The following is a 16,245-nucleotide window of genomic DNA, read 5'->3' on the forward strand; positions in this document are numbered from 1 at the left end:
AAACACTTGTTCGACCTGTACTTGAGTATTGCTCATCAGTGGGATCTGTGCCAGGTCGGGTTGACAGAGGAGATAGAGAAGATCCAAAGAAGAGCGGTGCGTTTCGTCACAGGGTTATTTGGTAAGCGTGATAGCATTACAGAAATGTTTAGCAAACTCAAGTGGTGGACTCTGCAATAGAGGCGCTCTGCATCGCAGTGTAGCTTTCTGTCCAGGTTTCGAGAGGTTGCTTTTCTGGATGAGGTATCTAATATATTGCTTCCCCTACTTACACCACCTGAGGAGATCACGAATGTAAAATTAGAGAGATTCGAGCGCGCACGGAGGCTTTCCAGCAGTCGTTCTTCCCACAAACCATACGCGACTGGAACAGGAAAGGGAGGTAATGACATGGCACGTTAAGTGCCCTCTGCCACACACTATTGGGTGGCTTGCAGAGTATAAATGTAGAGGGAGATTTAGACTAATCAGCAAAAACAGCGTGCAACACTGACAGTGTTATGCTCTTGGAAGTAGCCCCCACTTTTGTATCGGATGTCTTGCACATATGTTACTGTAAATGAAACTTGAAGGCATTCTAATGTATTAACAACCATCAAAATTTTTCTTAATCATACTTTAACTATGTAAATTTCATTTCAAAAATCATGTACAGTCGCAGTCTATAAAAGAAAATTGTGTTCAGATTGTCGTGCTGTTAATACGTAATGTGAAAATGGGTTTACAGAGGAAATAGACTTTGAAATTTTCGATGGAGTTCATTCATCACAGTTCCGGCACAATGCACAGCTTAATTGGTAGTGTTGAAGAAAGGTAAAAGGATATTCTGTGGATTGCTGTTCCAAACCTTGCTGCGATCGCTTTTCTAATTACATATCTCATGTAACATATAAATTCTTAATTGGTACAGATATTTTGTAAAAGACTTAACAAGCTTGATTAAAACAAGAAACCCTTTCAAATGAAATTTTTGGGACCAAAATGAAATAACATATGCTCCTGGTACCACGACACTGCAATTTGAACCCATTAGAACTGATCTGGGGTCACGCAGAGAGATTTGTTGCAAGAAATAACAAGACAATTAAGCTGCCATACGTACTGGAACTAATGCACAAAGCTTTGTCTCTTCTCACTGTGAATGCTGGTGGGATGCAGAAGAGCACTTCATAAAACAAAAGGAGAAAATGTGGTGTTTTGATGGCTTTCTGGATTCTATTGTTGAGCACCTCATTATTAATGTAGGAACTGACAGTTCCAGTACCAGTACTGAAATGTATTCCATGGATTTGGATATGGAACGAGTTCAAAGATCACTCAGATGACTGACTTGAAGTAATACTTTCAATGGCTTTAATGTGTAAGTATATAGTGAAATCCCTTCAATACACTTTTAAGTCAGACACAGTCCACACAGAAAAATTACTCTGTCTTTAAGTTAGGAATTCTGATCACTATTATTTTTTAACTACACTACAATATGAGCTAAGAACAAGAGAATATTACATTTTCTGTCTGGTCCCCTAAGAAGTGTATTGCCAGAGTTTTGCCATGTATTATTCCATTCTGTTTACAAATTAAATGACATTCGAAGCTCATCTCTTTTCACATCTTAACTGCAACTGTTCACACCACTACTGGTTAGTTGGATCAGCTAGCTGACCTATGCTGTTCAAGTTAAATGTGTCAGTAAAGCTTTTGTACCTTATTATCGCTGAGTCAATGTGTGCACACGGTATAAAATATATCCTTATTATAGTAGTTGCCTGTACTTGAGGCAGCTTGGCTTCCACTATGTGAAACAAAATGCAATGAGATTCCAGCTATTATGGAAGAATACACAGTATAATGTTCCCATCAGGTTTATTCTTATGATGAACCTAGTATAGAAAATGTGAACTAGTTAGTTAAGTCTTTATGTAGCTTAATATTATCACACAACACCAACAATACACGTATCTACTCATTAATTATGAATCTGAATTCAGCTGCAACATACACATTAATTTCGAAAGCAAATCACATGAACAAAACTAAGCATGCTACGTACTACAGCAAGGGATAAATGATATCGCAACAAAAAACAACAAAAAATGCAACAACATAGCATATACACACACACACACACACACTGACAGAAAATGACCAAAGAGGAAGTGAAAACTGGGGAAGTGCATAAATACAAAAAGCTAAAGGTTTCTGCAAATTGTATGCCTCTATGCACTTACCTCCATTGGCTGGCTCAACACAGCAGTTGACCTGCCAAATCGTCTACCTGCATGCTATAGAGCTATTTTAATATGAATGTTTGCAAATAAAAATTTAACATCTACACCACACTGAATGTCACTCACATGAGTAACCATGAGGTAAGTTGTTTGCTTGCTGCTGAAATTCAACAACGATGATGGTTTGTATAAAAAAATGGCAGTTTACTTTTAAGAATAAGTGCATTACTGCCAGTACTTCAGCAGATATTTAATTATTTATTTTTTTTATTTTTTGTGTGTGTGTGGGGGGGGGGGCATACACACACACACACACACACACACACACACACACACACACAGAGAAAGAGGTGATGGTGGAAGGAACTCGGCTGGGATGAGGGGAGGGGAGAGATCAGCCGTTGAGAAGTGAAGTGCTAATTGGATTTGGCATTGACAAAAGTTTACATCGTGTAAAGGTCTTTCTGAAATCTGATGACAGGGTACTGTAAGAGGAAATGGACATACATTGTAATGTGACATTATGAGGCATTCTGAAGTAATGCAATCATACGGGAATAAGAAGTAGTCACATTTTAGTTTATGAGAAATGGCAACTTTAAACTATCAATAACTGTAGTGGTACCTGTGACAATAAGAACATCATTCTTACTTAATGAGTTTTAATTTGTTTTCCTCTATAGCCTATGTTATAAACTGAAATTAATGAACACATCAATCATACTTATTACTTTACAGTCTCTTTCACTTTTTTCAAACATGAAGATTTCAATTTTATTTGTCAGGGAAATCATTTAGAATTAAGAATTTGTTTAGATGATGGCAGTCTTTGGAATGCTCCATAGGAAGACTATTTGACATTGCTTTGTGTTTGCAAAATTCAATGGGAAACAACAATTATACATGTATTGCCACAAGTAAACTGCATGTAGAACATTATTGTGCGCCTCACTAAGCACCATCCACAATTTGTAGGTAAACAGAATTGATGATGAACATTAATCAGTTTCATATGAGATACCGATCAATCATTAATTTCAGTAATTCGAAGACTTCCTGGACAGACAGTTTTCAGTCATATGAAAAGTACATAGACAGCACTCACGGTGTGTATCCGTGGAGTGCAGTAGCCGCTGCAGCTGAGAGGGGAGTTGGGTGCCTGGCAAATGCGGCCGCCGCTGCAGCTGCCGCTGCTGGGAAAGTCGCCCGTGCTCGCCCACGCTGAATTGCCACACCTCGTAATGCTGCTGCCGCTGAGCAGATAATAGCATTTTATACAATATTTGTGGCCACCTTTGGTAGAGTAACACCACTTACCATCCTCTATGGGTACCATCAATGGGTTCCACTGTACTGCCTTGCACTTGCAAACAGATGATTGCACTGACTAGGGATTTTACTCAATTTACCTAATTTTGCATTGCCATATAAAAAAAAAAAAAAATCAGGTACAGATATATTTGCACATGCAAACCAAAAATCGTAAGGAAACGCATACTGTACAACATAAAACTGTGGAAGGACTAATTTAAATAGTAACCACCATACATACCACGGAGGAATGGAACAGGTAAAGCATGACAACAAAAGCAGCACCAAAGTAATGGAATTACATTATTTAAGTAATTTTGAATACAAACTGCATGAACCACTGGGTTACAAGCACTCTATCTGAACACTCCAAAATTTCTAAATTAAACATGCTGTGTCATTTCCTTGGAAAACATAATCGCAGTTAAGTAAAAACTTGAGGCATTAAAATGTTACACTAGTCTAGTGCAATCACTGTAGCCAGTTCCTCAAACAGGTAATGAAAGAAAATCCAGAAAAAAAAAAGCCACAACAACAATGATCATACATGCAAAATCAAAATGGGTACTAATACTTTTAAATGTGGTTAATTTCTGCTCGAACCATGCTGCTGTTGAAGCCACACAACTACTTTCTGCTCTACTTCACACTGCTTCCTGCCTCAGATATCCATTCTATATTCAGACACAAGGTTTTTAAAAAAACTCCTCGACAAAACTCCTAATGAAAAAGCAGTGTGCTCAAAATGCCAAGTAATGCAAGGATGCTTGGCACTCCATTACATAGATGTTAAGGTGTTACGAAGATTTCATTTTTATGATGATCTCAAAGTTAATATTCTTTTTTCATTGCTGTGTTTTTTAAGCTCATCCTTTATTCCCTTTTGTTAGAAATACAGAATGGATTACAGCCCGAGGCAAAACAAGCAGGCAAGTGGCAGTGTGTGTACCTCCTGCGTGCAGTGCGTGGCGTCAGCACCAGTGGTGTTGCTGCTGAGGATGAGGGTGTCGTAAGGGGAGCAGCTGTGCCCCCCAACCATGACCAGGGCACAGCAGCAGGCAGCCTGTAGCCTGGTACACCAAGCCATATTTATAAAATTTCACACACCATGGAATCTACATTGTAGCATAGTTAAAATTCCGTGTTCAACAGCAGAAGACTCTCTCTTACTTTTAAATGTACAAAACACCATGTACACCAGAAAATAAATAATTCTAGTAAGATTGTAAAGTGCAAATTGCAAGGATAATATTTTAATTTTATTGCTCTTCCTCTCTAGGAAATCGCACATAAGTACAAATCAGAGATTCTAGAGTATTAATTACTTAGCTCCCCTCTCCCAAATTCACACAAACAGGATGTGTGTCAACTATGTTAACTCTATTGAAATCCCAATAACAACATATGAAATTCATAGCTCAACCACAGTACTTTCATTGTCTCATTTATTGTTAAATCTCTTGATGTCACATACAAACTTTAATTATTGGCCATCACTGAAACAAAAAGGACAGCATGTGTATGTATAAATAAAAGAAAATTTCAATGTACTTCTTTCTTTCCCCTATTTTTTTTATATTATAACAAGATTCTTCATCAAACACATTGGAACAACAAGGTGACAAATTATGACTGAAGGGCCTCTCTCTCTCTCTCTCTCTCTCTCTCACACACACACACACACACACACACACACACACACACACACACACTGAAATGTCTTCTACTAAAGCCATAGACAGAATTACAGATCAGCAGGTAGTGAAGTTCCAACATACATTCCAATCAGTATGTCATGTTTTGTAATACTTCTGAAAAAATCTGTTACTTGAATTAGAACTGTTCCTTCAAAATCAATATAGCCATTTTCATGATCTTGTTTGCATTTTCTACTTCAGATCCATACCTGTTCTCTCGCCTAGCCTTTGCCATCACTACCACGTCCTTCCTTGTTGATAGCATACACCAGAATGTTCCCTATGAAAACTTTTAGGTTGCATTTCACAATGCAAATAGTTTTTCAGTATACCCAAAGGGAAATAGCTGTCACTTTCCATTATTTACGAGTTGTGACCTAGAACTGTCACACTTCCCTAAATACTTAGTATTGGTTTTCTTAGGACATTAACAGCTCTGTTACCTCAGACGCAGTACTTTAGTATCATAAATTAATTAGTTTATTTTTCCCAAGGAGTGTGTTCTGGGTCATTACATTATTATTATTATTATTATTATTTATTATTATTATTAGCAGCAACAATAGTAGTAGTAGTAGTAGTAGTAGTAGTAGTAGTATCACACAAAACATTCTACCTCATTTGAGCATTCTTTCCTATCTTTCACAATTTGCTTTTTCTCCATGGAATCTCCTCCTTCAGTCCTCTTTGTCCCGGAGTTTACTTCACATTCCATTTATGTATCGTGCCTCTGTATGTGTTTCTGTCTTCAGCTTCTATTGGATCAATGTGCGTTGTTTCTACATCGAAGTTGACTTGCACGATTCAAGGTGGTGTTGACTTGATCTCCTGTCTGTCAGAAATCTGCTAGTGAGGCTTGTTGGTGGCAGCCTGATGCAACATTCGACACTGGGTCTGTGGTTTTCATAGTGTGAGATATATATCCCTCATCTGTCAGCTCTGGGCCGAGAATCTCTCTCATGATTTTGCATTCCTCTTTCAGTAAGCTTTCCACATCATTTTTCATTTGCACATCATTTTTCATCTGCACACAGTATTTCAGGCTTGATTACTGTTTTGTAGTATCTAATCTTTGTGTGAATGGACATGCATCCCCTATTATATGTGTACTGTTTTTATCATACACACTCCTCACTTCTCCGAGATGATGACCCTCCTCTAAGTTTCAGGATTTTACTTAGATAAGTGAGGTGTGCAACTCTGTTTATGTGCCATATCGAGTGTCTACTTTCTGAATTTTCAATACCGAGCAGATTAATTCAGAACTTCTGGGAAGTATATGCAGGTGAACTTTTTTCTATGCTTTTTTTAGTATTTCTATTTATTTGAATGCTGTTGCTTCATTATCATACAGCACGGTCAGTTCATATGCAAGAGCTTGGTGTGTGTGTGTGTGTGTGTGTGTGCGTGTGTGTGTGTGTGTGTGTGTGTGTGTGTGTGGAGGGGGGGGGGTGCCCTTGCTGAAACATTATCTAGTAAAAATAAACAAAAAATATAATCATGATTTCATTCATCATAATCCATATTTTTGGAAAGCCTACAAATGTCATTTTACATTTAAATAACAGAATATACAATCATATTGTTGTACCTGCCACTGAAACTACCTCCCATATAGTTCAATGTATTCTGATCCCTAGAGAAAGCACAGAAGAGGCATAACTTATACATACTTTCGTGTATCTCCTTTTTACATTCCAAAGTTAATATGATATAAAGTCACATTTTTTTGTTCACACTACATAAACTTGTTCTGTGTAACTGAACAACACTGATTTGTCGTTAATGGATAATACATGAATCTAATCACGCTCCATTTTTATACGAAACTTTCCTTCTTTAGTTCAATCACTCATGTAAATACCGTGCAAAGAAGTACCTAAATATTTTGATTGAATCGTAAGTACAAGGCTGCAAAGTAATACAAGCAGCATGATAAAGTGTTAATAACACAAAGTAAAACCAAATCTTCAGGGAAATATGATTCCTACAGCCAAATATCATTCATGGTATCTCAGGAATCTAAAATAATACTGCTGCAGTCACAGTTGAAATATGATGTCAAATGATTACCACACCAGCTGTCCACATTATTTCGAGTATTAAAATTTTTAGTTTAATTCCACAGAGAATTAAATACATGTCACTAACAGAGCATTAAACACACTTTTGAAGTACCTGAGTGCCACTAAAATACTTGTTAAAAATGTGTACTTCGAAATGAACCCTGTTATCCAATGAACACTGATGTACCAACTCTTCACACAGTTTATGGATACACTTATGTACAGGAACTAAATGAGAAATTGTGGGGATCAGGGGGAGAGAGAACAAAGGAAAAAAATTAACATTGATTAGCCAGAATGTAATGACTGCTTTCAAGTCACTGAAATGTGTCCACATGCAGAGAACAGGAAAACCGCCTATTTATGAGACTTTGACAAAAGGCTCATTGCAACTGTATGGTAACACAGAATGAGTATCAAGTAAATGGCGAAAAATAATCAGATGCTTGATAGGTTCCCGGAAATTACGCCGGATAATATTGTAGAAACCGCACAATATTTCAGCGAGACAACTGCCCGTCATCTTCAGGTGATTCTATCACGTCACTGAGAACCTCGTCGATTTATATGCTGGCTTTCCAGAACAAATCAGGCGTCAGCGGGGCGTAACGTCATCCAAGACCAATCGTAGACAGTGTCGAATACCAGAGCCCTTTGCTGGAGTAACGGGTCGCGGTCTGTGGAAGCGCGCTGAGGTGTGGGAAAATGCGGCTGGTAGCGACGGACCCCATTCACGCGCGCGAGGTGTTGACGTGTGATTTAAGCATCTGCACTAACGCTTCCCATCTGTGTTGACTCAGTGCGGTTGCTAATCTGTGGCTGACTATTCCTTTGTGCTGCCAAGGCTGCCTCCCAGGCTTTGCTCAGGTGAAGCCCCGTGTGTCTGTTTATTAGGTCACTGCTTATACGTATTTCGACCGCTTCTATGATGATGGAGTCCCAGTATGTGGAAGCATGCGAGAGGATCTTGGTTTCTTCATAATTCATGCCATGTCCCGTGTCAAGGCAATGTTCAGCAACCGCAGATTTCTCTGGCTGGCCCAACCTCATGTGACGTTTATGTTCGTAGCATCTGTCTTTGACCATACGACACGTCTGGCCAATATAAGATTTCCCACATTGGCACGCGATTTTGTATATTCCTGGTCTCCTCAGGCCGAGGATGTCTTTTACAGAGCCCAGCAGTGGTTTCACTTTTGCTGGAGGCCGGAGAACACATTTAATCCGGTATTTCTTGAAAATTCTGCCCACCTTAAAAGACACACCACTGACATACAGTAGAAAAACCAACCCCGTGTTGTTCTCTGCTTCTGCAGGCTGTTCTTGGGGTTTGGAGCATGCTGGTCAAAATGCGTTCCGGATCTGCTTCTCTGAGTACCCGTTCTGGGCCAATACAGTGTGGAGATGGCTGAGCTCTGCCAATAAGCTGTCCTGATCTGAGGTGGCTCTAGCCCTATGCACTAGCGTCCGTAATAAACCGCTGTGCTGTGAGGGATGATGACAGCTCGTAGATTGTAAAGACAAGTCTGTGTGCGTAGGCTTCCGGAACACACTGTGACCCAAGGAGCCGTCTCCTTTTCTACGCACCAGAACATCCAGAAATGGGAGCTCACCATCTTTTTCTGCCTCCATAGTAAAACAGATACTTGGATGGAGGAAGTTCAGATGTTCCAAGAAAGAAGGAAGCGTTGCTGTCCCATACGGCCATACCACAAACGTATCATCTACACGTCTCCAAAAACATTTATGGAAGATTTCGAGGACAAAGCACTTCAGACGGCGGTTCTGAAACCCAAATGTTTTTGGAGATATGTAGATCATACGTTTGTGGTATGGCCGTATGGGACAGCAACGCTTCCTTCTTTCCTGGAACATCTGAACTCCCTCCATGCAAGTATCTGTTTTACCATGGAGGTAGAAAAAGATGGTGAGCTCCCATTTCTGGATGTTCTGGTGCGTAGAGAAGGAGACGGCTCCTTGGGTCACAGTGTGTTCCGGAAGCCTACGCACACAGACTTGTCTTTACAAGCTACGAGCTGTCATCATCCCTCACAACACAACGGTGTATTACGGACGCCAGTGCATAGGGCTAGAGCCACCTCAGATCAGGACAGCTTATTGGCAGAGCTCAGCCATCTCCACACTGTATTTGCTCAGAACGGGTACTCCGAGAAGCAGATCCGGAACGCATTTTGACCAGCACACTCCAAACCTCAAGAACAGCGTGAAGAAGCAGAGAACACCACTGGGTTGATTTTTCTACCGTATGTCGGAGGCGTGCCTTTAAGATGGGCAGACTTTTCAAGAAATACCGGATTATATGTGTTTTCCGGCCTCCAGCAAAATTGAAATCAATGTTGGGCTCTGTAAAGGACAATCTCGGCCTGAGGAGACCAGGAATATACAAAATCGCGTGCCAATGTGGGAAACCTTATATTGGCCAGAAGTGTCGTACGGTCAAAGACAGATGCGACGAACATAAACGTCACACGAGGTTGGGTCAGCCATAGAAATCTGCAGTTGCTGAACATTGCCTTGACATGGGACATGACATGAATTATGAAGAAACCAGATCCTCTCGCATGCTTCCACATACTGGGACTCCATCATCAAAGAAGCGGTCGAAATACGTACAAGCAGTGACCTAATAAACAGACACTGGGTTTCACCTGAGCAAAGCCTGGGAGCCAGCCTTGGCGGCACTAAGGAATCGCCAGCCACAGATTAGCAACCGCACCGAGTCAACGCAGATGGGAAGCCTTAGTGCAGATGCTTAAATCGCGCGCCAACACCTCGCATGTGCAAGTGGGGTCCGTCGCTCCTGGCTGCATTTTCCCCGTGCTGCAGCGCGCTTCCGCAGACAGCGACTCATTACCCCAGCAGAGGGCTCTGGTATTTGATGCTGTCTACGATTGGTCTTCAATGACGTTATGCCCCGCTGACACCTGCGCTGTTCTAGAAAGCCAGCATATAAATCGGCGAGCTTCTCAGCGATGCAACAGTAGCACCTGAAGATGGCGGACAGTTCTCTCGCTGAAATATTGTGCGGTTTCTACAATGTTATCCGGCATAATTACTGGGAACCTATCAAGAAGATGCAGCGCCAGGGAAGTCTCAAACAGCACAATGATCAGTTGTTTACGCATTGCCATCAATCGTGGTTATGGAAACAGGGTTTCATGTAGTAGATGAGCAACATGGCAATTGTTTGACAAATCTGAACAAATGGAGTAGCTACAGTGTCAAATATAGTGAATGCAAAACATTTTTGACCATAACTGTCCACATCATGTTATCATGAATGTGGGTCCAAAGTTAGCATAGTTTGTGTGTGTCCCTTCCATTGGCCATAGGAATGGAACAAGATGGGTAAAAGAGAAGTGTAAACTAGTTGCCCAGCCGCATAAATCAATATATCCTTTTGGACCACTAAATGGTTCTGTCCTGAGCTACCACCTTCCAGGCTCATTCCTCATCAACACATGCATCGCGCAGACAATCAGAAGTTTGATGAGGATTGGTTAGTGGGGCACTTAATGCATGGTCACCAGTGCTCGTACAAAGGACCAATATTTTTCACACTCCAATTTTTACACAGTCCAATCTAGCACTATCATTAATAATGATGATGCAATGATGTGGACAACACTAACACCCAGTCCCCGGGCAGAGAAAATCCCCAACCCGGCCGCAATCCACCACCAGAAGTGATAATATTAACGTACACAGGATATCCACAAGAAACATTCTGGGACCTGTCATGGACATCTGTTGGCTGTCATTTTGGTCTTCCATTTCAGTGACTAAGATAATGAACTTCTGAATCTAATGTGCAACACTGATTTTGAATACTTTAAATGCCCAAATTATTTCAACCATACTACAATGACTGGTACACAAACAACAGTAAAGTGTTCTCACACTGGGTTCTCTGTTGAACAAAGAGCTTGCACAATCAACAATTCAACAATTTTCTAGCAGATAGCAAACTGTTCACTGAACTCCTTGGTTTATACTGCAGATTTCAGATCTAAGGATAATGTCGTGTAAACAGAATCAATAACTGAAACTTTTTGGGTGATTAAAACCATTTGCTGGACAGATGCGAATTAAAAACCATTCCTTTTTCCGGCAATGTTTTTACTCACTGAACTATCACGGCACAACTCATGATCTGCCCTCACATTTTTAATTCTATCAGTACATGTCACCTACTTCCCGAACTTCACAGAAATTCTCGCAGCATACCTTCCTGGAACGGCACTCTAAAAGTAATGCGAGAGGTCCATTATGGAAACATTCCCAACATTACGTCCACAGTGTTATCAAATAACAAAATCATAGTAATAAGGATGACAACTTTACTTTGTTAATATGGCACAAGTAAAAAAAATCATGTGAGTAGAAAATGTATGAATAGCAGAAAGATAAATAAAATTCAATGGTGCAAGTACAGTAACTTACACTTCCCATTTCTCTCAACTTACATTTGCACAAAGTACTGAAATTAAAATAAGTAAGTAAAATAAAGCTTTATCACCAGGCTGATACACTAACTTATGCTGTAAAATACTTATTGTCTTCTACAAGACATTCTACACTTTTATCCGTCTCTTCTTCCCTCTTAAAATATCACTTCAAACAACTTTTATTTTGACTACACTACTACACTTCCATGTGGTACTAAATTAAATCCCTTTATCCACTTTTTCCTTGCAGAATGTTACCATTTGTCTTGGGGAAGGGGGGCAGGGGAAGTTAAAATCATAAAACTCGCATAAATAGTTAAGGTTTTTGAGAATTAGAGACAAACTACCTTAACAGGCTATTAAAGAAATAATAAACAGTGAGCCATATTTTGCATTGATTCCAAAGTGTGTGGCTTTTATGCAACAGACTGGATATTAATGGAGAGAAATGATTGCTACTGCTGAAAACGGGTTATCTGTTCAAGGTACTGCAAATTTGTTAAACAGTTTCATAGGCAATAATGACAAAAGAAGTTTTGAGATGGGTCTGAAATGTTACATTTTTGCAAGTACTTATGTCTCTGAATACTATGACTAAACAAGTTTAATACACAAAATACTTCAAGATGAAAGATGAGGTTTCAGGCTAAAGAAAACAGTGTATTGTGATAGCTGCACAAAACAGGTCCCCGTAAACATTGTAGCACATTTATATTATTTCATAATAAGTGCTTTACATTTCAAGTTTCAAAGAACTGTACATTGTGTTACACAAATGTACACTTGACACAAAATTAGACCGAAATTGGAATTTCACACACACAAACTTTCTATCAACAGCTAACATGAATAATTTGCCACTTAATATCTTTCCCAACACAAAACATTAGTTACTCACACAAAATTACTGTTGTGCCTATTTCAGTGCTAGATCCCCAAAATTAATTAACTTTTTACTTTAAATAAGAAATGTCATCACAAAAGATAAGCAGCATTTGTCAGTTTAAATGTGAAGTTGATTTGTGTAATTCCATATGCAGTTTTTATCGTGTTTCAATGCCCAACAATGAAAGGGAACCATTTCCTTTGGGGAGTACCGTTCATACAATACTAAACTCGAAGTATCAAGTTTACAAATTTTGCATCTGTCACTTTTACAACCATTATTTTTGCAGTATGTTCACATTGGATGGAAATAGGTGTCTTATAAAACTTATTTGCTTTCTTTTTGTTAACTGACATGGAAACAACATACATTTAGGGGGAAAAATGAATGAAAATTGTGTCTACAATTAAACATCTTTCAATGTTACAAACTGTTAACAGTGAAGCAAATAGTAACTAAAGCACTAAGTCTTTTTACCTTCAAAATTATGATAAAATAAGTAATTAAAAATATTTAATCCAGAAAATGTTAATATGAATCTTATGTAAATGAGAGGCACAGTCTACAGTTAATACAGTCTCGTTAGTAGTTATTATATTCAAGAAACATAACCCATCATGCAAGCACCATGACAATGCAAATGACAAACTAAATTCCTATGGTTGGTTATGGTTTGAATTATTGCTTGTCATTAGTTCTACTACTCCAAACAATTTACTGAAGTTTTTCCAAACAGGATAGTTTCTGGAAAAATTATGCACAAAATTCAAAGTTACAACAGATTAATTTGTTGTTTAACATTTTAACTCAGTCTATGCAAAAATAACTTATAATAAATAACACATTACTTCTTGTATTGCCATGGTATAAATATCATGCACAGGAAGTGTAACTAATGGTGTAATGAAGCAAGCATCTATCTAGCAAGTGTTGTGGTGGGCTCCAGGCCTCGAAACCTACCCTCTGGCCACTGCACGCACACTGGAACAACACAAAAACACAAGCACGCCCTTAGCACAAACACCATAAGGATTAAGATTTTTTATGCAGCTGCACCCATTTCAAAAGAGGCAGAAAGGGATCCAACTGAACAATCATAACATGAAACATATGTGATTAAATATAACACTGGTGTATTATGAAAAAATTTTTTTCATCAATTTTGTCAGGTTGGATTGTTTAAGCCTTTATGCCTCTCTTATACAAATCCAAAGCAAAAAATTACAAAATAGTATGTGCAGCTGGAGTGTATCTAAATAAATAAAAGCTAATGACTACAAGAAAGTATAAAGATGCTTTTAGAAAAGAATACTAGTATACATCAAACATTTACTGTTTACCAAGAAGCATATGATAAAAACTGAATATATGCACTGAACAATAACTATATACCAACAATTCTTGAAAAATGATTTCAAAATGTTTCTGCTGTTATCTGTATTTTTCAATTCAATAGCAGAGAGGAAACAGATTTTCACAGAAAATTTTGGCCACTGTCACAACTTTTGCATACTAACTGAAATGCACGTTCAATCTCACATTATCAATTTCCTTCCACCTTTCTGTAAATCTCAATTATGAACCTTAGAAAAACATCAAAAATTACACACATATTACATGAAAATTTTTTACTGCTGGTGGAATATCTACAATGCTGAGTATCCATAGCAGAGCCTTAGATGCACATTTGCTCTTACAATTTACACGAAGTCACGTTTTGTATCCCCAATTGGGACACAATTGTACGTGTCAATAACGACCAGTTTACATTTTTCATGATTTAGCTCATTGATGTGTTTTAGCATGCTGATGCCCAAAAAACTTCTGCTGCCAAAATTTTATAACCTGAGACCACTGTTTTAGTTGTATAGTAGACCTGATGGGTATATCAGCATCGAGTTTGATACACCAACGGAAAGCAAAGCTGAGGAAAATAGAGCCATATGATAAAACAAGTAACATAGGTCATAAATTTTATCTTTAGCTATTTATGTACCGCTTTGATAAAGAGAGTACAATTTTTAAATTTGTTTCACTATTACTGTGTTCCAGTGCAGCAAATAATTCATAAACAAAAAATCAATTCTCAACATAAGAAAGTCAGCACAGCTTTCTTTTCCAATTTTATGCACTTGTATTACCTTGTGCTATGATTATCAGGATATGTTCCCTGAAGTTCTTAAATGTCAATGTAAGTAATTTTGTGTGTGTGTGTGTGTGTGTGTGTGTGTGTGTGTGTGTGTGTGTGTGTGTGTGTGTGTTTTGTGAAAGGAGGGGAGGGGGCAGAGGGTGTGGGGAGTAACACACACATTCACAATAAGATAATTTAAAATTAAATAGATACCATTATATAAATAGTGCTTAAAATTAAATACACCCACTCCAATTGTACACGTGGTTCAGTCTGCAAAGAAGCAAGTTGACTCCCCATTTAATGTGTTACGATGTGCACAAATGCATCTGAAATGTGGGTCAGCATACAAACCATCTGTGCAAAATGATCTACAGTTAATACAATGGTGTATTTTTTAAATTATAGAATATAGCCAACAGATGCAACTGCATCAAATCATCAGTCAACATCAATCTCTGGTGTAAGCCTTAGCTGATACTAGTGAACCTGTCACAAAAGTTATCAAGAGGTCGAAAATTTTGCAATGTGTCATCAAAATCGGGTTCTTTGTTCACAATTCAGGTATAGTTGCAGGAGAAATTAAGTTGGACAATCAGTGTTGTCAAAACTATGTTTAAACACCCAGGTCTACTACCAACAAATCCTGCTTTCTTTAATTCCACAGTGATCTTGCACAAAAGACTTCCATACAGCCAGTCTGAAGTATACAGCCAATATGAAGATAGTTCCTGGTTTAAAAATAAAGAAAGATTAAGATCTTTATTGCGAATCAGTCAGTATGGCAAAATGAAGAGAGACTCACTTAATTCCAATTTGGAATCAAGACTGAAAGATCCTGGATCCTGGCAAATTTACTCAGGTAAATTTGAGTGGATGGATGAAAAAACTCACTCTTCAAAATACAGGTTTGTACACATTTTACAAGGATGACTTGACTTCATAGAGTTTTGCATATTTTCATGAAAATAAACATGACATTTTCCCTGTGTTTTTGGAGTTTCCGAGACTGATTAAAAGGCAAACAGGCAACAAAATCTGAGTTCTGAGAAATGACAATGGCACGAAACTCATAAATAAGCAATTTGAAGATTATTTCAGGCAAAATGGAATAATACACGAGAAAACACTAACCAGTGTACAGAAGCAAAATGGCTGAACTGAGCAAGAAAACAGATCCTTTTTACCGTACACACACCATGTTGTTGGGTACAGACTCATTTCATGAACTGTATGCATAGGCAGTAAATTGTGCTGCATATATCTTAATTGTTGACCATGTAAAGCAAGCAATACTGATATCACATTTGAAAAATTGTTTGGAAAACCCCTTTCTTTAAAACACAAGTTTGGTTCAGCAGCGTATCAGTTTAGATCAAAATTTGATAGTAAATCAAAGAAACTGATCACAGTTAGCTACAAGATATGCAACACCAATTACAGCCTCTATAATCGTG

At 38.4% G+C, this 16,245-nt stretch overlaps 1 protein-coding gene across 38 annotated transcripts in view; it reads right to left on the minus strand.

The window, feature by feature from the left end:
• The window catches only part of LOC126357786 (RNA binding protein fox-1 homolog 2-like), a 399,772-nt gene that overhangs the window by 31,155 nt on the left and 352,372 nt on the right, over positions 1-16,245 (minus strand). For 12 of the 38 annotated variants that reach the window (XM_050007509.1, XM_050007506.1, XM_050007503.1 and 9 more), the window contains 2 exons: positions 13,618-13,638; positions 3,334-3,481 (listed from right to left, as the gene is read on the minus strand). In XM_050007509.1, coding sequence (XP_049863466.1) covers positions 3,334-3,481; positions 13,618-13,638 — 169 coding nt within the window. Of the gene's footprint in view, positions 1-3,333; positions 3,482-4,488; positions 4,610-13,617; positions 13,639-16,245 lie in introns of all 38 variants that reach the window. The other 26 variants (XM_050007513.1, XM_050007525.1, XM_050007496.1 and 23 more) reach the window with 3 other exon arrangements.

Source organism: Schistocerca gregaria, chromosome 1, assembly GCF_023897955.1.
Source record: "Schistocerca gregaria isolate iqSchGreg1 chromosome 1, iqSchGreg1.2, whole genome shotgun sequence".
NCBI classification, from domain to species: domain Eukaryota; kingdom Metazoa; phylum Arthropoda; class Insecta; order Orthoptera; family Acrididae; genus Schistocerca; species Schistocerca gregaria.